This window comes from Castor canadensis, chromosome 12 (assembly GCF_047511655.1).
Source record: "Castor canadensis chromosome 12, mCasCan1.hap1v2, whole genome shotgun sequence".
In the NCBI taxonomy this organism is placed as follows: domain Eukaryota; kingdom Metazoa; phylum Chordata; class Mammalia; order Rodentia; family Castoridae; genus Castor; species Castor canadensis.
The window spans coordinates 61,925,970-61,952,729 of record NC_133397.1 but is presented as its reverse complement, the minus strand read 5'-3'; the positions used below and the strand labels follow the sequence as shown (position 1 = coordinate 61,952,729).

Genomic DNA, 26,760 nt, shown 5'->3' with positions numbered 1-26,760 from the left:
CCACCTGCGGGTTCAGACACCCTCCCTCCAGGACAGTAGTCCTCAGCGAGATTGATGTGAGCCTTATCAGAACTGGGTGAGCACATCAGTGTTGCCAGGCAGAGGTTGGGGGCAGGCTGCAAGTGGATCTGGAACATCTAATTCCATTTTCTGGGTGACTGGGACTCTTGAGGATCACAGACCTCAGAGGCAGCCATACAATAGAAGCCTAATTAGAGGATGCCACATTTGAATAACCCCTTCCTCACCCACCTTGAATGCAGACAGACCTGGAGTGTCCACACTGATGGGGTCTACAAGTGGGTAGGGTGTTTATCAAGCTGGGTCAGACCACGGGCCCCAATGACAATCAGAGCAGAAGCTACCCTTCGGTCCCATGGCTGAGGCCCTGAGCCATGAGAGGGGTTCCCCCAAAGTCCTCAGTGACAGACGCTCCTTCCCAGGGCAGGGAAGGTGTTGACAAGCCTCTCCAGCCACTTAGATCACCCCGTCACCAGTAGCGCCCAGAACCCCACTCATGTGCTCGAAGACAGTTAGTGGATCCTCTGGATGGTTCTTGCGGGAGCTCCAGGCAGGGGGCAACCAGTGGGCTGGGAGGGCTCCATTGTCTGCCTGCCCCACCCAGCTTGTTAGGAACAACATGTTGCTCTAATTACACTACCCAGGAAAAACAGTGTTTCAAATTAAGGCCTTGGAGGGGGGGGGGAGAAGTAGGAGGATGGGGGACCAGTGGGCTTATTTTCCTGATTACAAAACACCAAATTTTTCCTTCTAGTGGAGGTAGGGGTGAAGGAAAGTACCTTAGGTACAACCTGAAATAAAAGCCATACAACCTGTAACCTGGATTTGGAAGAATGGATGGGGTGACAGCTGGCGGACCCTCAAAGCATGTGATCCCTACTACCAGGGTATCTCCTGCCACAAAGCAGAAGGGAAGAGACAGAACCACACCCCCAAGATGGTCAAGCACCTCAAACCCCTGAGGGGGTTCTTCCTCAACACATGTTCTGTGTCCTAGGGGCCCATTAGTAAGGAACCTACTAGCACCTCTCCTGCCGTGTGTGTATGTGTGCGTGTGCATGTGTTCTCGTAAGTGTACACACATGCACATGGTCACACGTGCATGCACACACTCTCCAGTTCTCAGGAAATCTAAAATTGCAGTTTCTTTGAACTCATTCCCCTTGGCAGCATGGACCGCCTTTGTTCTCCAGACAAAAAGGAAAAGAAATGAGACGAGGGCTCAGAAGAGGCGGGAGAAGGAGGGAGACAGGCCAGCGAACACACAGAGGAAGGGTGAAACACGAAGGGAGGGTGGGAAGAGGCTCAGAAAGAGAGGGAAAGACAAAGGCAAAAAGTCAGGCCAGAGAACAGGAAAGAGTTCTCTGAGAGAGGACCCAGGACCCCTGGACATCGACAGAGCCTCCAATACACTTCCCCAAGTCCCAGAAAGGAAACTTCAAGATGGGCAGAGGACTTGGGAGAGGGGAAATCTTTTCGTCCACTGAACTGATCCCCGGTGGTGGTGTACCCTCAGTCCAAGGCACTGCAGCCTAAGCCCCCACCCCCACACTTTCTGCCAATCCCTGCTTCCAAAGATAACTTAGTGTCCCCTCTTCCAGGAAGCCAGCTGCACTGTCCTGCTCCAGGAGCCCTCAGCATGGGCAGACAGCATTGCATCTCATTCATGAGCACAGTAGCTTCCACACTGGCATGTGTGATTCTCCACACCTAGCTGTGCTAGTGAAGAGACACTCCCATGGGAGAGGCTACCCTTTAACCAGCCTTCAGATCACTGGCCCCATTTGTTCTCCCTGGACCTTCTCCAGTCCAGGGCTCCATGACTGCAACTGTTTCTAAAGCTTCTTACCTGGTCTCTCTCCCAACCCTTTACTTCCCAGCACCTCAGCCCTGCAGACTTCCCAAGGCTCCCAATCACCAGTGGGAAGGCTGGAACACTCTACACCAGGATCAGACTGGGAGCCTGGGAGGGGCTGAATGGAAGACAGAAGGCAGGAGCTAGGCCACAGCAAAAAAAGACAGAACAACCCTACTGAAGTGTCAGGCTTCCTGCAGAACTGACCTGCCTCCACCCAGCCTGTAGGGAGTCTAAAGCCAAATAGGACCCAGAGACTTGGCATGAGGCTCAGCCTTCCAGTGAGGAGAAAGTGGGCTAAACTGCTAGTCTGGGACCCCCCTGAGGATGAAGGCAGTCACTGATAAGAACTGCCCCTTGCCACAATTTCTGCAGCCTGAGCCACAGCCGGTTTCATCCCTTGCAGAACAAAGCCCACTGTTCCTTATCTCCCGCCACCTTCCTTTGCCCATCCCTAGCCTTTGTTTTCTCCCAAATGCTACTTAAGGCCAGACCTGCCAAGAGAAGCTACTGCACCATTTTTTCTCAGCCAGCCAGGCTGCTTATTAAACTTTTGGACATGAGATACCTTTCGTGAGCCTCCTTTGTGTGCAGTGTGAGGCGTTTTCCTAACAGTCACAATGTCATCTTGTGGGATCATTTCCTAGACCAGATGAACTACATTCATCCTACTGGGCCTTGGACCTTTGAACTTGGTGGCTCAGACCCCCAGGGCTGGCTCTCCCAGGCCCTGCTGACCACATGAAGCCTCAGCCTGTGGCCTGGCTAGTCTTGCAGCAGGACACTTGGCCCTCCTTCTGAGTCTAGTCCAAAACTGAAATTTTGATTTGCTTCCTGACAACCAGACCACAGCCAGATCCCTGCTCTCAGAATCTGAACCTTCACTGTTATATATGACAAATCCAGTTATTAAGGATTTTTAACTTCTTTTTTAATAACTCATCCCTAGGCTGGGTCTTCTTTAGAGCAGGCTGTGGGTTTTGGCCACAGAGTGTTCTCAATCAAGAGCGAGGGCTCCGTGCTGCTTCCCTGGACAGGCTCTGCCTCCCTTTCCAAATCGGCAGTCTTTCGCAACTACAGCCAGAAGCAGGAGGCTGCCTGTCAGGCGCAATTATGGCCAGCTCACTTGGCGAACCCCTTCTTGGTCTGGGAGTGAAAGGAAGTGAGGTAAGGGGTGCGGGGCCTGCAGATCCCACATCCTGATCCTGCACTTCAAGTCCAAATTGCACTGAAAATGTCAAATGGTGTCCGCTCCCAGCCTGGGGATTCCCTGATGGCAGGAAGTAGCTGTCAGTTACCCTGTGCCCAGGGCTCTCCTTCCTGTCTCTCTACCCAGGCCTCTAGCCTCAGCTCACTTGTGACCATCTCCTCGCAGGCACACAAGAGGCATAAGAGAACATGTTTCTCACCCCCAGGGATGTGGCCTGCTTCATGTAGATGCAAATTCTAAACTTCTCCAGTCCCTAGGATCTCCCAGTCCTCACCATCTGGAGCCCTACTGTGCCTCAGCCCTTGGGTCAAACGTATTTCCCACCTTCTTCCTACCGTGCTGTGCCAATGTCGGGCTGATGCTGCCTCCACCAGAAAGCCTTCCTTCACTATTCTGGCCCCTGATGAACATTTTATTCTTGAAAATATACCACCTGGTACTCATTATTATTATCCAAGTAGTCTGGGTAAATCCAACCTCCCAAGAGGACAGCAAGCCTCTGGAGCTAGAATCACCCCACACCAGAGGCAGCCCTGGATCCACATGGGGCATAGGGAATAAAATCCAAACAGGTCTCCATGTGACCTGTGCCTGCTGGGTGCCAGGAACCTGGGAGGATCTCAGGTATATGCTGGGAGAGTGGCCTATGCCTCCATCTGTGTCTGCCACCCCCAGCCACAGGCTCAGCTCACCTCGTCTAGGATCCTTGATGTGTCCTGCACCTGGACCACATCCACAGGACGTTCCACATCCAGGAGATAGTGGGGGAGCAAGGGAGAGGTAAAAGTTCTTCATTAGTAACCAGGAGAACTAGACTGAGCCAGACATCAGCACACCAGACATCACCACTAAGAAGACCTGACAGAAAATCCCTTCCCATCAAGGGTTAATAATGACATCTCCCCACTCATGCCCTTTGGTGGTCCTTGAGAAAGAAAGTGCAATGGACCTGGAGCCATTGCACTTGTAGGGCTTGTGGAAAAAGCTAAAGCCCAGTTCTGGAAGTGGCAAAAGGAAGGAGGGCAACAAACATATTGTAGGAAGGGCCTGAGACACTGTACAATAGCCCCAGGAAGAAGTCAGCCCTCGGCCCTGGAGCCACTAACCCTGCCAGAGCATGTGGAATTGGGGAGCCAAGTAAAGCAACCTAGAGTCTCCAGCACTGACAGAATTGAGAGGAGCTTAGAAGGCCAGTAAGAAAGATGAGTAGGAGTCAAATGAGAAGCAGGAGATGGGGGGAGTGGGTGGCAAAGGAGGGCTTCTGTCGCAAGAATTGTCTAGACCTTGTGTGGACTGCCTCATGAAGACAATGAGGCATCCAAACAGCTACAGGTAGTCCTGGCCTGGACTGGGGTAAGGAATCAGGCAAGCCTGGTACCAGGCAAAGGTCTATGTTTCCTACCATGTCACTCAGAAAAGGAAAGAGAGCAACAAGAAGGGAATGAAGTGCACTTCAGTGATACAGGAAAGGTAACAGGATCCCATGAGAAGAATGAGTTGGGCCATTCAGTGTAATCAAAGCTCTGAAATTCTGGTGAGGCACAGAGCTCTGGGCTGCACCTCTGACCTGGAGTCAGGAGGTTAGAAGTGAGACTTAAGAATCAGCATTTCTAACAATACCCCAGGTGATGCTGAGGCTGCTGGTCAGGCCACACTTTCTCAATTATGGGGCTAAGCCCTGGCCGTCAGCCCCCTTTACACATAAAAGCCCATAGGCAGTGTTGGAAGACAATGAGGCCTGGGCCATACCTACATAGGTGGGGCCTGAGCACTGGTGAGTTTTAAAGCCACCAGGTGCTAACACACAGCCTAGCCCAGAGCCACTGGCTGGTCGGCCATGAGGCCTTTGCGATCTGGAGTCCGTGATTCTCAGAACTCTCAAGGGAGAAGAGCTTGAGCTATACAGGGAGACCCTGGATAACATGGGGCTCTAGCCCATTCCCACATACCCTGGAGCCCCACTGAGCCCTCCTCTGCTTGAAGGCACTGCAGGGGTGGCGTGAGGTTGGGAATAGAGGCAAAGCAGATGGGGTCAGGACCTACTATCTGCCCTTCATAGCCTGAAAAGGACTGTAAACACAGTTGAGGGGAGGGAGAGAGAATACAATCGGTTTAAAAAAGAAAAGATAGGATCAAGACTTACCTCAAAACCAGGAATATGGTGGATGGCCGGCTAGAGTGAAGAAAAACAGGGCTTTGATCATATGTTTGTCACCCAGGACCCCAGCCTCCTCATTTCTGCCCTGGCCAGGCAAACACATGACAGCCATGGAATATGTCAGTAATCAGACCGGCTTGGGGGTTGCAGATTGTTCTTTGCGGCGGGGGCGGGGGGGGGGGGGGTTGAGGAGGAGGCTGAGTTGATCTTGGGTTGTGTCCTCCACACATCTCACCCACAGCAGCCCTGTTCCTATGGCTTACATACTGGGGGCTCACATCACACCAAGAGCAAGTTTGAAAGCAGAGCTCTAACCCCAGGGATGTACCTGGGGTTTTACAGCAGGTATGTACCTGCCAGGGCTGCATGGCTAGGCCATGGCAGAATCAGCACTAGATCCAGGATTCTGCCCATATCTGTCCCTGGAGTTCTCCCATCCCTGCAATTGAGGCTCCCTCCTCAGACCATGGACGCACTCCTCCCAGGGACCACATCAGGAAGCATAAATCCAGTGGCCAGAGGACTCAGACATTCCACAATCCAACATTCTACCACAATGATCAATCATGTCCTAATTTGGGGTTCAGAAAACATGGGCAAAGTGCATCTGGGCAGGAGACCTGACTTCAGAGGAAGCCATCCAGTTCAGACAGAGAAGAGTGTATCATCTGCCCTGCCTCACTGTGCCCCACCAGCCCTTGCTGAATGTCCCTGATGGGCCTCCAGGGTCTATACATGGACCAGGCTCACCTTCTCTCTCTGGATGAGCTCAAAGGACGCCAACAGCTCGCCTGCCGGCTGGCTGCTCCTCATCAATGGAAACCAGGCCAGCCGAGGCATCCGTTCCAGGCTTGGCTGACAGATGCAGCGGCCCATAAACTCATCTGCACCCTAGACCAGACATAGAGAAAGAAGAATCAGGGTCTTGGAGGCCTCCGAGAGATCACCAGGCATGCATCCTGGTCTAGAAAGGACTTGGAAATCGGGGCAGCTCCCTAGTGCAGAATGGCAAGCCCTACCCTCCTGAGAGAACAAGATACCAATAGCCTCTGGCCACTGTACTAGATTTGAATCCCACAATCTGGATGTCCCTCTATACATCCAACTCGTGTCCTTCCTGCTTTAATTTAATCCAGCTCTGAGTCAACTAGAGACCAGAGGAATGGCCTCCAACATTTCTCTAACACCCTCAACCAGATAGGTGTTTGACATTCCCAGGAACTTTTTTATCTCCTGACTGTTCATTTCACCCTTAAACTCCCCACCTTCCAAATGGGGAAGCAAGCTGTGATCATGCTCATTGAACTGAGTCTGGATAAAATGATGTTTTCACCTAATATATTTCCTTTGCCCAGGGACCTTCCCTGGCTCCCTGCTGCCCAGAGTTCAGTCAACACCATCCTCTGGCACTGAAGGCCCTCGCCCTGCAGCCTGTGCACGTATTCTTCCTTGCCTCACTGCCTGTCCACACATCTTCCACTCCAGCCTGCCAGCCTCAGCTGGCTCTCACTCCTCTGCCCTTCCTCCAGTGGTGCTGATCTGTCTCCTTCTCAGCTGCTTTCCATCACTCACAGTCCTGACCAAGCTCAGCAGGAGCAGTAGGCAGACCTGAGTCTTAGCCAGATTGTGCCATGGCCCTCGCACTCCCTCAGGCCTTGCCCAGTGCAGGGAGACTCAGAACAGGAGCTGGGAAGCAGCCCTGATTGCAGTCACAGCTCTGCAGGAGACTTCAACATTCCCAAGAACCATCCCAGAACAGCCACCAGCTCTTATGCCCATATCAGCAGGGACAGTCCAGCAGCAGTCACTCAGAGTAGACAGCAGCTCCAGCACTGAGAAGTGTCCTGGGCTCCTCTGGGCCTAGGGTTGTCCCTCTAGCTGCTAAGTCCTGGAAATGGGTAGGACAGGCCAAGAGCCTGAGCAAACAGGAAAGCAGGAGCTCAAGGCAATATCTACCAGCATGTATAGGCTTGACTACAATGGCTACAACCCTAGCTCACCCCAGAGCCCTGGAGCCCATCATGCACTCAGAAAAAAATCACAGTTCTTCTCCCCTTGGGTCCCTTCGGGCCATTGGCCTGCAGGGGAGTGGTGGGCTCATTTTAGGAAGAGGAGATTGGATGATTTGGGAAGAGGGTCTATATTGGCCAGCCAGGCATGTGACAAAGAGGCCCCAGCCTGGGTTGGGGCACAGTGAAATGAGAGGGGAGGAGACACAATTTGAAAGATGTTTCCAGAAAGAATTGCCATGACTAGGTTTGGGTGGTCAGGCCCCCACAGAGCTCTGGCACAGCCCAGGCCACCCTGTATTAGTACTCATACCTGTTCCTGCTCAGGTCCTGCCTCACCCACCTCCCACCTCCTTCTTCCCTTTACCCCCAAAGTGCCAGGCCCTGCACTCTTCTCCTTATGGTACCAACTAGACTCCCTCCAGTTGCTAATTCTCCCCATAGCTCCAAGTTTTCCTCTCAAGGAGCAGTTGGGTACCATGGCCCAAGCCTATATTGCCCACTGCCAGCTGCCCCCCCACCACTATCTGATGGGTTTCCTAAACAGCATTCCCTTCCCCCCAGGCCCTGGACACCACACCTTCCTAACATGCAGTAGTGGCAATTCTTACTGGAAAAATCTTCCAAACCCTGTCACCTCCTCCAATGCCAATGACACCCCAGTTGTCTCTTCTAATATTCATCCTCTTCTTAAAACGATGCTCTGCCCCATGGCCTCCTGCTCCCCTGGCCTCATCCTCCTTTCTCCTTCCCAGCCTGCCTACCCCTCTGCTCACAACTTCCCACTAACCCCCACACTGTGCTGGAATGCCCTTCTGTGTCCCCTGACACCCCATCCCACATTTCCTCCAGGGCATTTGTCTTGCTCACTGCCTTCCCTGACATTCCAGTCTGGTGCAATCACTCCTCCTGGGACCCTTCTAGAGCCATACTGTCTAATACTGCAACACTAGCCATCCACAGCTATTTAAATTCATGTTTTAATTCCTTAAACTCAGGGACTTCTGAAACTCAGTTTCTTAGTTTGTGCAAACCACACTTCAAGTGCTCCACAGCCAGCAACTCCCCTCCTGGACATCACAGCTATATATAGTTATGTCCATCATCACAGAGAGTTCTGTTGGACAGGGCTTTCAAGAGGTCATACCTGTGCCACAGAGCTATGTGGCACTTGGGGACACACTGTCTCACCTAGAGGATTCTGCTCTCTGTGGATGAGTCTCAGTTTCCACCTAAACAGGAAATTCCAAGGGAAGGACTACTCACCTCAGTAAAGCAAGTGCTTAATAAGTATTTGTGGAATCAGTGCAGCTCCTGATGGGGAGAAGGGCTAGCCCAGGATCACATAAGCAAGGTAGAGAAAACCCAGGCTCCTGACCCACAGCCAAACACCCTTTCTAGATCTGTCCCCTCTCCTGTGTTTGACTAGCAATAACTACCAGAGCACATATGCTAGCAATCCATTTTTAATTTCTCTAAAATAGTTTCAATTACTCTACAGCCTGAGAGGTCAGGGGAGAGGCCACCAGTCACAGCTGGTGGGGAGCACCAGCTGGGTGAGGAGTCAAGAGTCTATGGAGACCCAGCATTCACAGCATGGCTCTCCCTGGGGCCCTGTAGCATGTGGGCAGCAAAGGGCAAGAGAGCGAGGCAGGCACACTCACGTAGGTATCATGGTCGTAGATCTCTACCACGATGCTGGGTGGCTGTTCAGCAATGCTGACTGGCTCACCAAAAATCTCAATCTCATAGAAAATCAGGGTCTGGTCCCAGGTGGGATTCAGGGTGTTCTTCACCACCACTGTCTTCTGGCTCTGGTGCAAGAAGGAGACGATCGCGTAGGGATCTGTAGGGGTTAGGCAGGGAAGAAGATGGACAGGACACAGCTGGGACCATGAGAGTCGCCAGCTCAGGAGTCACACAGCCCACAAAGCTGGAGCAGGCCTGTGGCTGCCATTCTGGAGTAAAAATATTCAGAACGGAACCCATTTCACCAGGGGTATCTCCTGGCCCCTCCATGAGGCCAGCTGGCAGGTCACCATTGGGGAAATACAGACTGGTCTCAGCTGTAGGCTTTAGAGCCACAAAACTTCCCCTTTCCTGATGCTTTCTGGGCTGACCAGAAGGGGCAAAGTTCTGCTGGAAGAAGTAAGTGCCTATGTGGTTCATTCTTTCATTCATTCATCCAACAAGCATTTATTGAGTGTCTTTTGCATGCCAGGCTAGGGGCTAAGTGTTGGGAGCTGAGAACACAACTTCAGCAAAACGTAAAATATCCACACAAACAAATATAAAATTACTATTAGAATCTGAGCCTTGAAGAATAGATATAAGGTGCAGGGAAGTGAGTTATCAGGGGATCTGGCTTCCTTGGGGAAGGAGAGCACAGCCAAGACATAGGTCTCTGGGAGCTCTGAGATGCCATCAGAATGACATGACCAGGTTTTTGTTTTGGCAAGCTCACCCAAGCTGATGCATGGAGAGCAGACTGGAGGGGCAGAAGTAGGTGCAGGAAGACCAGTTATGAGGCTACTGCAATGGTCCAGGCAGAGGTGGTACTGGCTTAGCTGGATGTGGACTCAAGAGCTGTGAAGCAGTGGCTGGTGTGAGATCTTCACTGTTCCCAACTCCTTTATAGCCTGCCATCCCAGCCACACCAGCCCAGGACCAAGCCACAAGTCATTCTCTCTGCCTAGTCCCAAAAGCAAATGGGAGTCACTGGAGCAGATTCTGCAACAGTGGCTTTCAATTGTGAGAGAACAGCAGAATCATCTAGAAGGCACACAAAGACTGCTAGACCCCACCTCCAACACTCAGATGCACCAGGTTTGAGTGGGGCCTTTGCATTTCCACCAAGCTCCAACGTGATGTTGATGCTGCCTTCAGGGCCACACTTTGAAACCAGTGCAAGAGAAGGTCCTATGGGACCATGTGCAGGTGATTTGGGAGGAAAAGAGAGGGCTTAGAGGAGGGGGCTCTTCTATCTTTTTCCAACAGGACATCAGTTTGGGGGCAGGGTCCAGTTTGTTGTCATTTTGTAAGACTCTAAATATCAAATGCTGAGAGCACTTGGACAGGAAAGTCTGGTGATGCATGAGACTGGAAACTGAGTACTAGATGTTTGGGAGAACTGAACCAGTGCCTGACACAACTGATGCACTCAGACCCTACCTATTCTGCAGTAGACAGTTGCTCTGAGCCCACATCTTAAACCCAGCACTGCCACTAACACCCATGTGATGTCAAGAGGGCCTCCATGGCCTCTGAGGTTATGGCCTTGCCTCACTAGCCTCAGAAGGGTATGGGAATGTCCAAATACAACCCTGAAGCTGGGATGGAGAGACAGTACTTCCCCAAAAGGGGAAGCAGGACAGGTTTCCAGGCCAAAAGAAGACCAAAGGATAAGCCATGCCCACTGCACAGGAAGTGGCAGAAGAGGGGCTGACAGGAATGACCATAGAAGAAATGGAAGATGGGAAGACTCCAATTAAGAGTCAAAAGCAGGACTCTGATTAAGGGATGGTGCCAGAGGGTCCAAGATTCTGGCTATTGCTCCAAAATGCTAGTTTGTAAGGGTGAAGAACATCTACTTTAAGGGGCAAAAGTCATGGGCACCTGCTGACTGAACGACGCTGGATTGGCCAATGAGAGGTAGCCAACCAGCCTGAGCCCAGCCTGTCAACTCAAGCACAAAATCACAGTGGGGTCAATCATGGAGGGCTTCCTGCAGGAAATGGGTTTTAAACCTGATGCTGGGGGTAGAAGAGGGCAATGGGAGGCCCTTGGCAGAGGAAAGGGTCGGGAAGAGTCCACCATGTCTCACCACCCCTACATAGAGGGATGCTCCCTGGCAAGGGGCTCTCCCTTCTATGCACCAGCCCTGGCAGGGCTGGCCCCAAGCCCTTTCCCTCCGGCCCCTGGCAGGGCCCGGTGGCGTCTGTGCATTTAATGAAACTGTCTGGCTGTGATACCATCAGCTCCAAGCTCGGCAGAGAACCTCTCCCAGTTCCAGTAAGGGAAGGAGGGTGCGTTCCGATAAATAAAACCATATTAGAGAGCCAGCGAAAAAGCCCCTTTTGTTCCCACCCCCTGTGCTTCCCAACGCTTTATTTTTATAAGCGTGCGGGCCTCAGACCGACTGCGTTTACACAAAGATCACAATTGCACATTGTAGCGGCTGTGCACGCTGTATTGGTGTTGGCAGCACCCCCCACGCTGGCCCCTGAGTAGGCCGACTCCTTCCAGCAGCTCCATCAGCTCAGGCAATGAGCTCAGTGCTGGGGCGGGGGTTGCGGGGGAGACAGGGCAGGGCAGGGAGGGGTGGCTTTCAAACAAAACTCACCCAGACCCACACACACCACACCACCCGCCCATGGGAGGAAAAAACACAACAAAGGCATTGTAAAGAGCACGACTGGCGGCCTGGGGCCTCAGACACTGGGCTACTGTGTGCTGGGGCCTGGCCTCTCCCCCAACAGGGCCCAGCCCCTCCAAAAAGAAACAAGGTGGGGGCGGGGGGATGGTGCTGCTACAGCAGGGTGGTCAGATGTACTCATAGACACATCTCCGTGCAGGGGATCCCCTAGAGGGGAGAGAAAGCATCCCAAAGGGAGGTGAAGTAGAAGGGAAAAGGATGGATCTTCCATGTCCATCCTGGCCTAGGGAGTTCCCCAGGGCTTTCCAATGCAACAGCCCCTGAGCTGAGAGAGCATGTTTGAATGGGAGCTCTCTGAGGACCACAAGATGCCCTGGGGATGCTCCTGCCATGGGCATACAAGGATTCCACAAGACTCCCTCATTATAAGAGAGCCAGGGGCCCAGCACCAAGCCCCAGGCAGAGGATTCTTTGGCTGGATTTAGAACCTCACACTAGGGTGTCTGGGCTAAGCACCGCTGCTCAGGCCTTCTTCCACTCCAGGGAGGACTTCCGCATTCAGTGCACTAAGCTTTCCCTATGAGCCTCCCACCAACCAGCCCAGACCACCAGAGGGAGGTCTTTGCCCCCAGAAAGACTAAATCACTAGCCCATGATCGCAAGTGGCCACAACTAGATTCCTGACTCCTAGTCCAATGCTCCTCTCCCCAAACCACATTCATAGAAAAGAGAGGGCAGTGTAGGGTGCTAACAATCAATGCAATAAAAATTAAAACTATCCTACAGCAAGAGTTTTCCTATAAAATTAAGAAAAATTGTTTAAAATTATAAAACTCAGTGTTGGCAAATAGTTGATGAAATAAGTACTCTCCTTTATTGCTGGAAGCAATTCACCAATCCTTTAGAAAAGCAATTGGGCAATATGCCCTAAAAAACATAAAACTGTTAAACTCTTTTTTCCCATATTCCTGGGAAGCATCCAAATTAGCTGAAAGCTATACATACAAAGATGTTCACGCCAGTGTTATCTGTAATACAGCATTCACTCTATATATAACTATTGGTTAGCCAGGTTAGGTAGGTGCTGGACTAACATAGTGCTAGTAATGTGAAGATGAACGAGACACAATCCAAGCTCTTAGCATTGTAACTACTGACTGGAAATGGTAATTAAACAACCGGTATAATGCAAGGTGATGTGCAACGTAACAATGGAACACACAGGTGCGAGGGGTGAGTGATGCCCAATGCAGCCTGATGGCATCAAGTCGAGCTCCCCAAATGAGGTCTCCTACTGCAAATCTCAAGAATGAGGAGGTAGCAAGAACAGACCAAGGAAGAGGGGGGTGTTCCAGGAACCTGGTATGGCACGTTATACCACAGATCATGGACACCTGCGAGACAGCTTGTCCCCTGCAGGTCTGCAGGTCTGCTGTGCCACTGTGCATTGTTAATCTGGAAGCCCTCTCTCACTCAGTAACTCTTTTCAAGTGTTACTTGAATGACTCTGATGCATTCTGGAAAACACCTCCTTAAGCTTGTCACTTGGATTACCCCCGCCAGAGCCAATCCAAACAAAACGTCATGCCTAGAAGCAAGGACAGCATGACCAGCATCCAGATATCAGAAACCCCAAAGCAAGAATCCCCTAGAACAACCCAGGACAAAGTGCAAATCTGGGGGAAAATTAAAGCACTTGTTACCAAGAAGTGGCCCTGGCTATGGGACAGCCATGGTTCATTAGACAGCGCTGTGGCCTGACCTGACAGGAACATCTCCCAGGACCAGCTAACAGCACACAGCTTTGCATTGTCAATAGCCAGAAGTCAGCAAAGGGATCCGTCTGCTTTCTTGACAGACACCACCCTGTACATTGATAAATAATGTAGTATCTGGTCTGCTAGCCAAAGTGGTACCATTGGCTTTCTTAGCCAAGTAAGGCCTCCTGAGCCCACCAACCTGTGAGACCCTCAAAGAGGTATTTCTGGACCCCTCAAGCTAAGAGCCATCCCTGAAATATGGCCACATCATGACAGTGCTGCCCAAGAACACACCGTCTGAGGTGGCAGCACTATCGGTAGAGGAGCAGTAGCAGTTCTCAGCCAGGGACAGAGCAAAGCAGATTCACCCTTTGACTGAAGAGCAACCCACTCAGACTGTGCTCAAGGAGAGATGCTGCCACTTCCAGGGGCAGGGAGGGCAGAGCTAGGAACGGCATTGACAAAATGTGATTTCTAAGTCCTCTCAACGTCTCCACAACAGCCTCCTTCTCGCCCAAGTTCAATATTGTTCAACAAGTATTTTCTGGGCATCATCTGATATTCCCTCAATTTCTCAGTCAGAGAGAAGGAAACCCACCATATGGGAATAAACAGAGTCCCCTGGGGGCACAGGAGCCCAGGAAGGGCCCAGATCTCCATAGTGGTGCTCAGTGGCGGGTGTCCCAAGGAGTACCCTCTCTGCCCCAGACACTGGCAGGCAGCTGAAAGGTGCTCCCAGCAGCAGACAGAGCTAGATCCTCCACCGGCCCCAGACATTCCGGATTCACACATGAGTTTCCTCAGAGAAATGCCAGCGGGTGGCCATGCACCGCTTCAGGCCGCCAGCCGCCCCAGGGTCAGTTCCAGGGGAGAAATTGCTTTGGTTTAGGGTTTGGGAGTGAAAATAAACACTCTGGGTTTTATAGGTTCCCCCGTGTTGGCTGCTGTTTTCCTTTCCAGCAGCTGCTCAATCGGGCCTTTCATTCAGAAGCCGGTGGCCTCTGAGGAAGCCCTGGGCAGTGCCCTCAAAGCTCTGGGGATGTTTATCTGGGAGGGGGGAGGAATGGAAAGTGTGACGTCTCTGCAAGCAAGTGCCAGGCTGACCCAGTCGCTGCAATCTCCAGCACTGGTTCTTCATGCTGGTCCCTTGGGTGAATTCCCACCCTGCAGGGTCCTTAGTCAGCCAAGCTCATACAGAACAAGGACCCTTCCACCTGGGCCTCACCTGGCCACCTGCCCTTCACAAACCCACTGCCTGCACTCTTATCCCTCACGCCCTTCCCGAAGGGAAAGAAATGAGGCAGTGAATTAGTCTATTTCTTTTTTTCTCAAGGTCAGTTCCAATGTCAGTATTCTGGACACATTTCCCAGGAAGATGTCACTACAGGTATCTACCTGCTCCCAGCCTGCCAATGCTGTGCAGTGGGTGTGGTCAGGACCCAGGCCCCAAAGCCCAGAAGAGAAGGTGCTCCACCCACGACGTGCCTGGTTGCATGGGGCCAAAAGACAGGTCACTCAGAATAAAGGAACTCAGAACCACAACTGTTAGGAAGGAGGAAACAGAGTGGTCCCCACGCAGGAGACCAGTAGGCCATGAAGGAGGACAGGCACATGGCAGTAAGCTACACAGCCACTGTGACCAGAAGGCCACTCTGATAGAATTCAATCCTACTCAGCCAAAAAGTAGGCATGTGAAGGGTGACTGGCTTGGCTTCGATTCAAAACTGTCACTTGTCAGGTATTTTTAACTCAAGCAATTTAGTAAACCTACCTGAGTCTCCCTTTCTTCTCCATGTGAAACAGGGCAGTTGAATGCCTATTGCATAGGGTCACATGAAATACTGTCAGTAGCTGCCTGAGCACACGGTGACACTAGGTAAGTATCTGTTCTTTTGATGCCCAGTGCTTCAGGCTCAGAGGAGAGGCCCCTTTCCTAGGGAAGCTCATGCCCAAAGTCAGGAGGTTAGAGCAGACAGAGGGCAACTGAGCTCCACAGTGGGTAAGGCACTGAGAGAAGTGCCAGAGATGCCAGCCAAGCTCTGAGGAAGGAGCAACCAGCTTGGCTTAGAGGAAAGTCAGAGTTAGGTCTTGAAAGATGACCAGGTGTTTGCTGGCTGAGCCTGCTCTATGTTGTATAGAGAGCAGCTTTAAGGATGTGCCTCACCTTGACTTACTCAATTTTTTAAAGCAATAGTTTTAACCTAAGCTACTCCATTTTGAGTATAAGTGCCAAAACAAAATGGCTCCACATCTTGTTTATACATGTAAAAACCAACTATTTACCAACACACCATGAGGCACAAACTAATAATATGCTTGTGTCAGTAAACAATTACATCTACAAATACATCAAATCACCAGACACATAACCCCCTCATCTGGAACTATAAAAGGAGGAGTAGCTCAAGACACATGGCAGGCATACTGACATCATTACCAGGTCACTCGTCACAAGCCTCATCCAAAAAAATTACCAAAGCAAAGGAAGACTGCTTCTGTCCTCTGACTCCAGCTGAAGTGCAGTTTCTCCTGCTCATGACCACCAACCACTACAAACTGCCACTGAAAACAACTTGCCACCGGGACCTGAATTTGACAGCTTACACAGCTCTGCACCTGGGCTTCGGTTGTAGAACTTCCTATCTGGTCCTCTACAGAGACCCTTCCTACAAAGACTTTCCTTACATCTATATCAGCTCTCTGCCTATGCCTCCAGCATCCCTCTGAACTCTGCAGCTCCTTCAACCCTTTCTTAGCATTACCTACGTATTGTTATTGTGTGAACTGTAATGTGCTATCTGAGAGTTAATACTAGTAATTAAGATTAAAATTTAAAAAAAAAACCTGCTGCCAATGGCTTAGGCTATCAAGTAACATCAGTAATACTCGGCAAATTAACACCAATAAAATTGACATAGCTCGTAAATGTGTTGTTAGTCAATTAATTCTGACATTGTAAAAAGGCACAAGCATGTCCATCAGTGTTTCTGACGTAGCTCACTCATGGCAATTGAACTAAAATTGAAGAGGAAATGCATTCTAGACAGGGAGGATGCTTAGTGCAAAGGCCCGCCATATGGAAGAGGCTGGCAAATGTGGACAAAAAGTAGTGCTGGAGCTAATGGGAAAAAAGGAACTGGCACAAAGGACTCGTCTGCTGGGCTGAAGAGGGCTCAAGGGCATCTCAAAAGGTCTACATTTGAAAGCAGGGAGTGACATGCCCAGGCATGTCTAAGCAGGGAGGTCAGGAGGTACCAAGTGACCTGGATAAGAAGGAGCAAGTCCCGCGTGAGGCAGCAGCATGACACAAAAGAAGAGGGAACAGAACTGAGAGATTCAGAAGCCAGAATCAGCAGGACTGTGTGTCTGGGGTTCCCCTGAACCTAGACATGAAACTCAGAGGAGCGAGCTGGGAGGGGACAGCCTCATTGATCTTCATTTGGACTGGATAAACTGCTTAGATCTATGGCTGCCTATTCCATGAAGCAGGTAGAGAAGGAGAAGGCTGCTGGAGGCCCAGCAGAAAATGGCAGCCTGGGAGCCAAAGCCAGAGGGGCTTTCAGAAAGGAACCAGCCAAGCCAAACCCTACAGAGGATTCAAGCAGGCTGTGGAGGAGGGGCTGCTACACCTGACATCCAGAAGACCACAGGACGCTGGCAACAGCATCCAGTAAACTAGCACCCCACCCACAAGGAGATGCCTTGCCCCATTCCCTGCTGCCTGAAGGCCTGATGTCTTCGTTCTCATCATTCAGACAATGGTCCCCTGTGTTCCTCCCTCTTTCCCACCTACCAGAAAAAGAGTCCTTGTCCATCGCAGGCAGGTCCCGGGCTTGGTACATGTAGCAGCGCAAATGGTAGCGATTCCCATCTTCACAAAGGAAGACACAAAGATGCCAGGGTGAGTAGCTAAGGGTGGCTAGCAGCCTGAGCTATGGCAGAAGGAAGGGTCTGCCTCTATTAAGAGCAGCAAATGACACATTTCCTGTGGGAATGAGCCTCTCAAGGTCAGAAGGATAGGGTAGAGCTCAAAAGCAGACACTTGAGTGCTATTTCCCTGGGCCAGGCTAGAGGTGGGGGAGAGGGGCAGAGAAGGAGGGGGAGGAATAAAGGCGAAATCCGTGATAAGGATAGCCACAATGCTCAGGACCCTGAATGCCCAATCTCAAACACACTACATACACAGACACGCATGTACACATACACACGCACATGCATGCCAAAAGACACAGACCCACCAAAAAGCACATACTCAGTTCTCTAGTCCCAACACACACACCTGATCACATAACTCCATTTAAACAGAAGTAAGGTTACATGCCCCTTAGATATCTTTGAGCATCACTTACAGTCAAAGATGCAGGAAATTGTAGGTCTGTTCACACCAAAGCTCAGAGTGGAGACAGACATGGAATCTTCACTCCTGTCATCCATCACGCCGCCCTGGAGACACAAATCCAGTCATGTCAGATTCTGACTCCAGAGCCTGAGATTGGTGGGGAGACTGCTCTACAGATTTAGGTTCCCAGGGCCAGAAGACCCCTAGACAATACTCTTCAGCTGCTGAAAGTAGGGCTGTTGGCCTCTGATTTCACTCCAGAAGGGGGACTCATCCTGTCTTACAGCATCATTAGACACCAAGGAACTGTGGGAAACTCTTCTGCCCCTATAGAGAAGACCAGGTAGCTAGAATGGAATTCAGAGCTATTCCAGCCAAAGAGATTAGAGTTTGATAGAAGAAAGGACTCCAAGGGGCTCTCCGGGGGAGAATCAAATACAGACTTTACCTCTAAGGCTCAGTCCTATGCAGCCAAAGTCTAGAAGTCCCTGGCTATCATCTCTGGTCCCCAACCACTGTCCAGCCTCTGTGTACTTAGAGACAGTGCCAATGCCAGGGAAGTACAGGCACTGAGTCAGATTTCAAGCTCCAGGAAAGGCTGCCCAGCATATCATCCATCTCTCACCAGCTCCTACTATGCTGAGGGCCAGAGGGACACGGGCTGAGGCCGGGCTAGGGAAAGTCCAGGGCCAAGGACAGGGACTGGAGCAAGAGGCAGGGTGGGGCTATGGCCCAGCTCAGAAACATGTCAGCTTATTGTGTACAAAGCCAGATGGTCAGCCTGTCACCTTATGCTCATTAGCACTAGGTTCTAACACTGAGCCACAAGCCACTTTGAGGGGACACTGAGACCATAACACTGCCCAGGTGTCCCTTCCCTGAAGCGCCCTCTTGGGCCCACCCAATTCCCATGGCCAGGAGCCTGAGCAGCACCTGCAGAGAGACCGGGGAGAGCAGGCACAATTTCCCAGACCCCCTGTGCTGCCTGCTCCCTCTGCAGTCCCCGGCATCTCTCTAATCCTTCTCTCCTCTCTCTCTGCCCTCAGTTGTCACCTGTTTCATCTCAGAGACAGCAGAGTGAAGTGACAAGGTAGCTTCTGCTGTTTGCTTGCCTAGTAGCTTCCATCCCACAGATGCACACATACCCCCTACAAAAGCCCTGGCCTCCTCCTGTAATGGCTTGTTCCTCCCATCCAGGTCCACCCAGCTGACAAATCCCCAGGACCTGCTTCCTGGTGGCGCTGACCTTCATTCTAGCTGGAGTCATTTCCCAGAATCTCCTGAGACCATGGAGCTGCAAAGTCCCCCACCCCACCTGTGCCTCTGAGTAAAAGACATTACCACCACTTTTGCACCCTCCTCTCTAAACTGTTCACCCTCAGGCCTAGAAGCCATCTGGATACATGTCCTCCCACCCCCAAACCACACCAGCTTGGTGACCCATTGGCTCCAGGCCTGAATCTTTCAGTGATTGTTACTCCTGAAGGGTCAGGATCCTTCTGCTCAGACACCACTGGCCTGTCTCATCTCCTCATTCAACACCAAGGCTACCCCTAACCCCAGCCCTCAGTTTCAGGCAGACCTCGCTCCCATCGCATGCTGTGCCTTAGTCAGTGTGCCCTCCCCATGGCAGGCCATCCTGGACACTGAGGTAAAGCTGGCCTTGGTCCATCTGGGGCAATAAAGAGTTGTATCTGAAAAGCAGATGGGGTCTTCCTCCACCACCCCTGCAAAGGGCCTGCTCAGCACACAAGTAGGAGAGGCTTGGTCCTCTGCTCCCCAAGAGGACTGGCTGAGGTCCTGCTATAACCTCACACCACAGGACATCCTCCTTCCTATAAGGAGAACGCAATGAACACACACACATACACACACACACACACACACACTTCCTTTGGCCACAGTTTCAATACAGATCTAAAACCAGATCACTTGGACTCCAATTCTGGCACTGTCAAAAACTGTCTGTGTGACTTTGGGCAAGTTGTTTAACTTCTCTGAATCAGTCTCTTTGTAATTTTTAAATAATTGTACAGTACCTATCTCAGAAAGTTGCTGTGGTTGTTAAAGAAGATAGAGAATATGTCATTCTTAGTACATCCTCAATAAATGTGAGATATTAATCATTTTAAGAAAAATAAGGTATAGGTTTATAATTGTGCTGTGGGTGGAATAGATCTCATGTTTGTTCAAGATTATTCCAGGAAACTAAAAAAGTGGACATTCAGTAAAGAGCTAAAAAAAAAATTAAACAATCAAGAACCTCAGGGCAGTGGTATCATGTTCTCTCTCTCTCATCTCTCAATCTCTCTCTCTCTCTCTTTCTCTCTCTCTCTCTCTCTCTCTCTCTCTCACACACACACACACACACACACACACACACACACGAGAGCAGGACAAGAGGGAAATGTGTCACATGATAGGGAAAGACTCAATCCAAGGCTACATGCCTGAAATCCTCCCTCCCGGACAGGTATGGACCCTAGGCGTCCTGAGTTCCTACTTGGAGAGGCACTGACCTGCCTCATTGGCATCCCCTAGGCTGAGCACCAAGACCAGCAGCTGACAGCCACAGAGCACCTCTCCAGCTACAGACTCTGAGAGGCCAAAACGGAGGGAGAGGGGGTCACAGAAGACCATCTATGCATGAGACACAGGGACACCAAGGAAAGGACATCAGGCCAGGATCAGGACACTGCAAATCGGGCTTGACTGGCACCTAGGTACAACAACGCATCACTGGTGCATGTCTGTGGGTGGGGAGTAGGAAGCAGGTTCAGCTGGGGACAGGGTGGAAGAAGGTGAGAGACTCTTTCCCTTCTCCTCAGCTCGGGTGCCCTGAAGGCAGACGGAGCTGGGGAGAAAACAGGGTCGGACACCAACCGGCTCCACAGGCCCCATGATTTATCTCTCCTGAGAGGGCACCTACAGCTGCAGTGCACATATCCCCACTCACCTCACACCTCCTCCAGATGGCCTCCTTCCTGCCTCCCATCAGCACCACTCCCACCGCAAGGCTTCCACCTAGGGTTCTGGCAGGACTTTCTGGATCCCTGTCCAAGGCAGGGCCTCCTGCTGCGATCAAAAGAGGTAGCCCTCTCCCTGGGATTTCCTCAGGGCTGAGGACAGAGATCCCAGACCCAGCTCAAGGCCTGGCCCAAAGCAGCCCCAGGCCCTAAAAATGACCGTCCTTCAAGGGAGCAGCCAGTATTCCCTCTGGAAGCAACCCCCACTGCCTGGCACCCCCACTTGTCCTGCTTCTACATGAGGGGATCAGCAACTCCATATGACCCACAGGGCCCTACACCATCCCACACACACACACCACCATCTGCACACATGTGTGGCCCTACCAACCTGCCTCCTTGCCCTCTCCTGGCTCAAGGACAGAGGTGGGGACTATTGGGAAGAACTCTGGGGAAGCAGGGCAGATAGACACCGAGGGTCAAGTGGAGGGACAGCCATTCGCTGAGTCCCTCTCAGTAAAGTCCCAGCCCCAGATCTCCCTGGTTCACACTGGCCAGAATTTCACCTGTTCAGCTAGCCAACATCTTAACCTCCTCTGGCCACTGACCCTTAGGGTCAGGAGGATATCTGGGGAAATTTGATACAGTCTGGGGAAACTGGACACAGCCTGGGGTAACTCCATACATCCTCATCATCCTCATTAGAGTCTAGAAGCAGAGGAGAGGCTGTATTCTCCTTGTCACCCTCCCCCAAGCCCTCCTCAGCATCTGAATCAAAGCTGTGACTGTCAGGGTGCTCCCAAATACCCACACCTGCCACACTCAAACAGTGGGAACACTCTAGAGCCTCTTTCTTGCCCCTAGGTCTCATGCATGTGGCTCTCTGTGCCCCAGGCTTTCCCCAACTTCTATCTCGGATAGATGTCCAGCCTCATCCCCAGGTCGCTCTGCAAGGATAAGTCAGGCAGTCCTGCTGTGGCTTCCCCCGTTACTTCCCTAACCACCTCACACAGTGAAAACCATCCTTCAAGAGAACAGCCAGTGTTCTGCTATCTGTCTCCTCTCACTGACAGCTCTATGAGCCCAGAAGTCAGATTCTCACTGAACACCTCCCCAGAGAGGCCTTCCCTGACCATTCTGTGGAAAATCAGGCTCTGTCACACACATTCTCACACATGCCCTCACGGGCCCCACCTGACACACTCCACAATAGCACTCTCAACTCTTATAGGGCTTTACTTTTCCTTGAAGCACAAACGGTTAACAAATTAACCATTTTGTTGATACCTGCCTGGCCCACAGAGCTTGAACTCCTTAAGGGCACTTTGGTGTCCGGGTACCTAGAAAATACCAAATCCATGAATCAAATCCAAGATGAGCCCTCCCCTTCTCCCAAAAGTGCCCTTTTTCTCACAAAGTTGCCTTTTCCTGGAGGGAAGAATTTGGGGCTAAAGGAACTTTCTTAAGGGCTGAGCCCAGCCTGAAGGAAGGATCCCCAGAGAGACAGATCAGAGGTGAGAAGAGAGTGTAAATGGAGACAGAACAATACAGGTAAGAGCTGGCTACCTACAACCTTCATCATTATAGCTACTTGGTACTTGAACCCAGACACTATCCCAAGAGCTGAACCCTATAATCTTCTAGATAGAGACTATGAGTGCCTTTGTTCTAGAGACAGAGACAAAGTAACCTAACAGCTGCATTACAGGTACAGAATAAATTTGCAATGAGCAGAAGCATTTCATGTGTGCAGAGTTGAAAAGTTAGGTGACTAATTCATTCCACAGACCCTAAAGCTCTCCCATGGAGGATGCCCAAGCTGCATGCAGTTCCCAGAAGAGGAAGAGGTGAGGACCTCATCTAGGGTCCTCAGAGCAGGTGGGGAGAGGGCAGGTGGCATGGGAAGGAGGGTCCAAGCTGCAGAAGAGCAGGTTTCCGAGATTCATTTTCCTCATGGTGAAGTGGCAACCATGGTAACACACACCACATGGGACTATTATGGAAAACACAGGGAGTTTAGCCTCAGCTCTGTGGGCATTTGGGGCTGGAATACTCTGTTGTGGGGGCTGTCCCATGCATTATGATGTTTGGCAGCATCTCTGTCCTCCACCCAGTAGATATCAGTAGCATCTCCAGAATTATTGCTACCAAAAATGTCTCCAGACATTGCCACAGCATTCCCTGGAGGAAGGGATTGCCCCTAGTTGAAAACCATGAGTAAAAATTAAATTAAGTGATATGCCTACAGCTCTTGGCAGGTACCTGTCACACAGTAAATGACACTAGTGGTGTCAGTTTAATTCTGTCACCTTTCCAGTCTCATGTTAAACAATGCCCTCACCCCCTACCATCACACCCTCCCCTCTTGCCTTCTTTGAATCCATCATTTTTCTTCTGTCACAAAGCCTTTGCCCTAGCTGCCCTCTCTGTCAGCATGACCTCTTCTACTGGGCTAACTTGAACTCTTCCTTCAGCCCAGTCATAGCTGAGGCATGAGCACCAACTTGACTGCCTGCCTTCAGCAGCAATTCCTCCTACTTCCCGCATCCATCATCCAGATATGCAGGCAAGGCATGACCAGGCTTTTATCATCTGCCCCTAGTCCAGCATCTGCCACTGCACAGACTCCAGTGAACACTTGTCACATGAAAGGAACCACCAGCAAGTCCTTGCTCTGAGCCACATGGGTGGCTCAGGGACCTAATGTCTGAGGGCAGGAGATGGACAGTGTGAATCAGGCAGCATCCTCTCAGCCTCAGCAGGTTGGGATGGGGACATGGCCACAGAAAGAAGAATTTGAAGGACTTGCTTGTATTCAAGTGGAATGAAAGGGCCCAGGTAGGTCTTTGGAGGGTCACATTCAGGAAGGCTTCCTGGAGGAGGTAGGACAGCAGCCACATAGCTCAGGGATATGCTCGGCTGGCAGGAGATAGAGGGCCAGGGCTCCCACTGGGTCCTGAGCAGAGCCAGGCCACAGAAGAGGCTGCTGCTCTTCTCCACCCACCCACCTCTCATGCATATGCTCTCGCCTGGCCCTGGGGCCAGGCCCAGGGCATTGAGTTTCCCACAATCGCATTCCTGCCTTGATAGCTCATGCCTGCAATTCCCAGGCTGGGGCTGGCAGTCCTGAGGTCTGTGGCCATGCACTCTGTCCTGGGGCTAGTTGTGTAAGGGATCCTGCTGCTTACTGGGGGACTGGGCGGCCTCCAACCCACTGCTGCCCGGCAGGAGGCCACAGCTCCCTGGAGAAGCCTGAGGTAGGAGCCAGGGTCTCTCTGAGTCTCTGATCCTGCTGGCTCCCCATAAGGCCCAAGGGCCAAGGCTAACCCCACCTAAGTCTGCCTAGGGTTGACCTCCAAGTCCCTCAGCCAGGAGTTGGTTGGACAGGTTCTGGGGAAACACACAACCTATGAAGGGACCCTCACCCACCTAAACTGGATCAAGACCAACAGAAGCATGCCCGGGATTCCTTCTGCACCACACATTGTCTGCCACATGTGCTGCTTCTCCCTGGAGCAAGGGTGCCCTGCCCTAAACAGGCCTAGAGGTCTGGCTCAGGATCTGTGAGAAGCAGGCAGGAGGGATACAGAAGCGGCAAGGCAGAGGTGGGGGCAGGGTAAAGATGCAGGCTGATCGAGCAAGGAACAATGCATCAGCAGCCACACTACAGCAGCCAGAGAGGAATCCACAGACGCTTGTCAGGGGGTCATCAGGGAGACTCCAGAAACCTTCCCTACCCCTCCCTGCCAGGTCAAGCAGATAGGGGCGGTCCAGAATGGGATGACTGTCCTCCTTCACTTTATGGGAGGACCACTTCCTACACAAGATGGGTGCAAAGCACACATGTCACAGAATGGGCACAACCATTAGGAACCATTCCCCATCGCTCTGCTCATGCAAAAACCTTTTACTCTTATTTGCCTCCTCCTGAGGTTAGCTACGTGTAATGTATCCTTGTGATGACATCCACAGTGTCTAACAGCGCCATCGCCCTTCCCTTCCCAGCTCCTTGTTCAGGGTGCCACGTTCTAGCTTGAAACTGGCCATGGCAAGGGTATTTACACGGTGAAAATCAGCACATGCTACAAACCAGGGCTGGGTATTGTTTTGTTTTTCTGGAGAGCTGGTTGTTAAGCACTAGCCAGCACAGCCCTAGGGGGCTTCACTAACTACACTGTCTCTTCACCATCCGCTTTGCTGGGCCATCTAAATCATGTGGCAATGTGGGATGGAGTACTATAAACCCAGGCTGATCACCACAGGTGTGAGGAAGCACAGCTTGAACAATTACCACATGTCTTCTTTATGCCTTCTCTTTGCTTATCTGTCAGACGTGATTTCCAACAGCACTTCCCTCCCCCTAGGATTGGTTAAATGAGATAGTATGTGAACAGAGCAGAAGGCAATGCATGACACATTCATGTGCCTAGAACAGGGGTTGACAGTGTCCGTAAAGGGTCAGGTAGTAAATGCTTTCACTGTTGAAAGCCATATAGTCTCCATCGCAACTAGTCAACTACCATTATGCCATAAAAGCAGCCACAGACCATCCAGAAGTAACTGAGAATTGTCTGTGTGCCAACGAAGACTGATTTACAAAAATAGGCAGGGGACCATAGTTTGCCAACCCCTGCCTATAAGGGGAAGGGTACTGTTTTTGCTGGGTTATTATCACCCCCAGACAATAAGATAATTGGATCCCAAAGAGGTAAATGTCTTCCTTGGGGTTAGACAGCAAATTAGCTGACAGAACCAGGGGTCTTCCCTGCTTCCCCTCAGGGCTCTTCCCAGCTGCTTCTTCCCCCATCAGAGCTCACAGCACCTAAGCAGAACTCTGAAGCTGCAGAGGGCTGAGTGCCAAGTCAGGGATGTGAAGAACCCCAGACTCACTTCACTGCCCTGGCTGTCCCAGCCTAGGCTTACAGGGAAACCCCACACAGGCCAGCAGGTCCAGCCAAAGGAGAACCCTTTAAAAGAGAGAATGGAATTCACGAACACATAGTTGTCCCTTCCCAATCAGGCCTGATTGCAACCTTAAGTGGAATAGCAGGCAAGGGTGCAGCCCCGCTTAATTTACAGCTGGAGCAGAGCTTGGAAGCAGCTGCTAGACTCCTTGCAAAACTACCGGCTGGGCCCTGGGGAGCTGGGAGTGGCCTCAGGAAACCTGGATAGTTCACAATGCCACGTGTGCGCTGGCGCGAGCGTGTACATGTGTCCCTCTAGGGTTTCCACTTCTCCACATGTGCAGGTTTTTTTCCCATGCCAGCTGCCTTGGTAATTGGGACAACCATATGGAATGGTCCTGCTTATGCCTGTTTTCCCAGCATGATTATTAATAGTATCCCAGACAAGACAATAAATTATAAGGTCATCCTAGAAATAGTGGACACAGACCTTCATAAACAATAACACACCTGTGGGCATCAACATGCCCACCCAACAAAATGTGCTGGCATTGTATCTGCGGCACACAGACACATACTAGAACCCTCCATGTTTCAGAATCCAAATTGGAGCATAACAGACCAGGGGTCCACATGTTTATAGGACTTACCCAAACGGTCCTTCTCTGTGGGGGAGCAGGAGGGACAGGGAGTGGGGAGGTAGCCCTCAAGCCACCCGCCTCTCATATGATGTCACATACAGAACAGGTTCTCAGTTCAAGTATTTAAGAAATCAGCAATGTACAGAGTCACCTTCCAAAAGGCAGCCTCAGCCCCAAGCTCAGCCCCAAGCCCAGCCCCAAGCCCAGCCCCTGCCCTTGGTTACTAACAAGGCAGAAACCCCAGCATCCCATACCTGCCCTTGCAAAGATCCCGGGCTCTGGGATCCCTGCCTGGAGGCTGGGCACACAGCATGGTTTCATCCAGGAGATGGACTTTCCCCTGCCAACTCACATCTGATCTCCTTTGCAGCCAGATGGACCAGCTGGCACCTGCCTTTTCCTGACCCCCTTCCCAGCACTTCCAACTCCCAGGTCCAGGCAGCGACACCTGTCTCTGCAGGTCCTCTCTACTCTGGACTGGAACTCAGGCCTCTGCCAACTGCAGCCTTCCTGACCGGAAGC

At 51.4% G+C, this 26,760-nt stretch overlaps 1 protein-coding gene across 22 annotated transcripts in view; it reads right to left on the bottom strand.

The window, feature by feature from the left end:
- Dysf (dysferlin) overlaps window positions 1–26,760 on the bottom strand; it is a 204,423-nt gene that overhangs the window by 71,724 nt on the left and 105,939 nt on the right. For 21 of the 22 annotated variants that reach the window (XM_074049934.1, XM_074049942.1, XM_074049944.1 and 18 more), the window contains 6 exons: window positions 17,738–17,831; window positions 17,182–17,259; window positions 8,918–9,099; window positions 5,995–6,135; window positions 5,230–5,259; window positions 3,779–3,808 (listed from right to left, as the gene is read on the bottom strand). In XM_074049934.1, the coding sequence (XP_073906035.1) occupies window positions 3,779–3,808; window positions 5,230–5,259; window positions 5,995–6,135; window positions 8,918–9,099; window positions 17,182–17,259; window positions 17,738–17,831 (555 nt within the window). The remainder of the gene's footprint in view (window positions 1–3,778; window positions 3,809–5,229; window positions 5,260–5,994; window positions 6,136–8,917; window positions 9,100–17,181; window positions 17,260–17,737; window positions 17,832–26,760) is intronic. The other variant, XM_074049938.1, reaches the window with a different exon arrangement.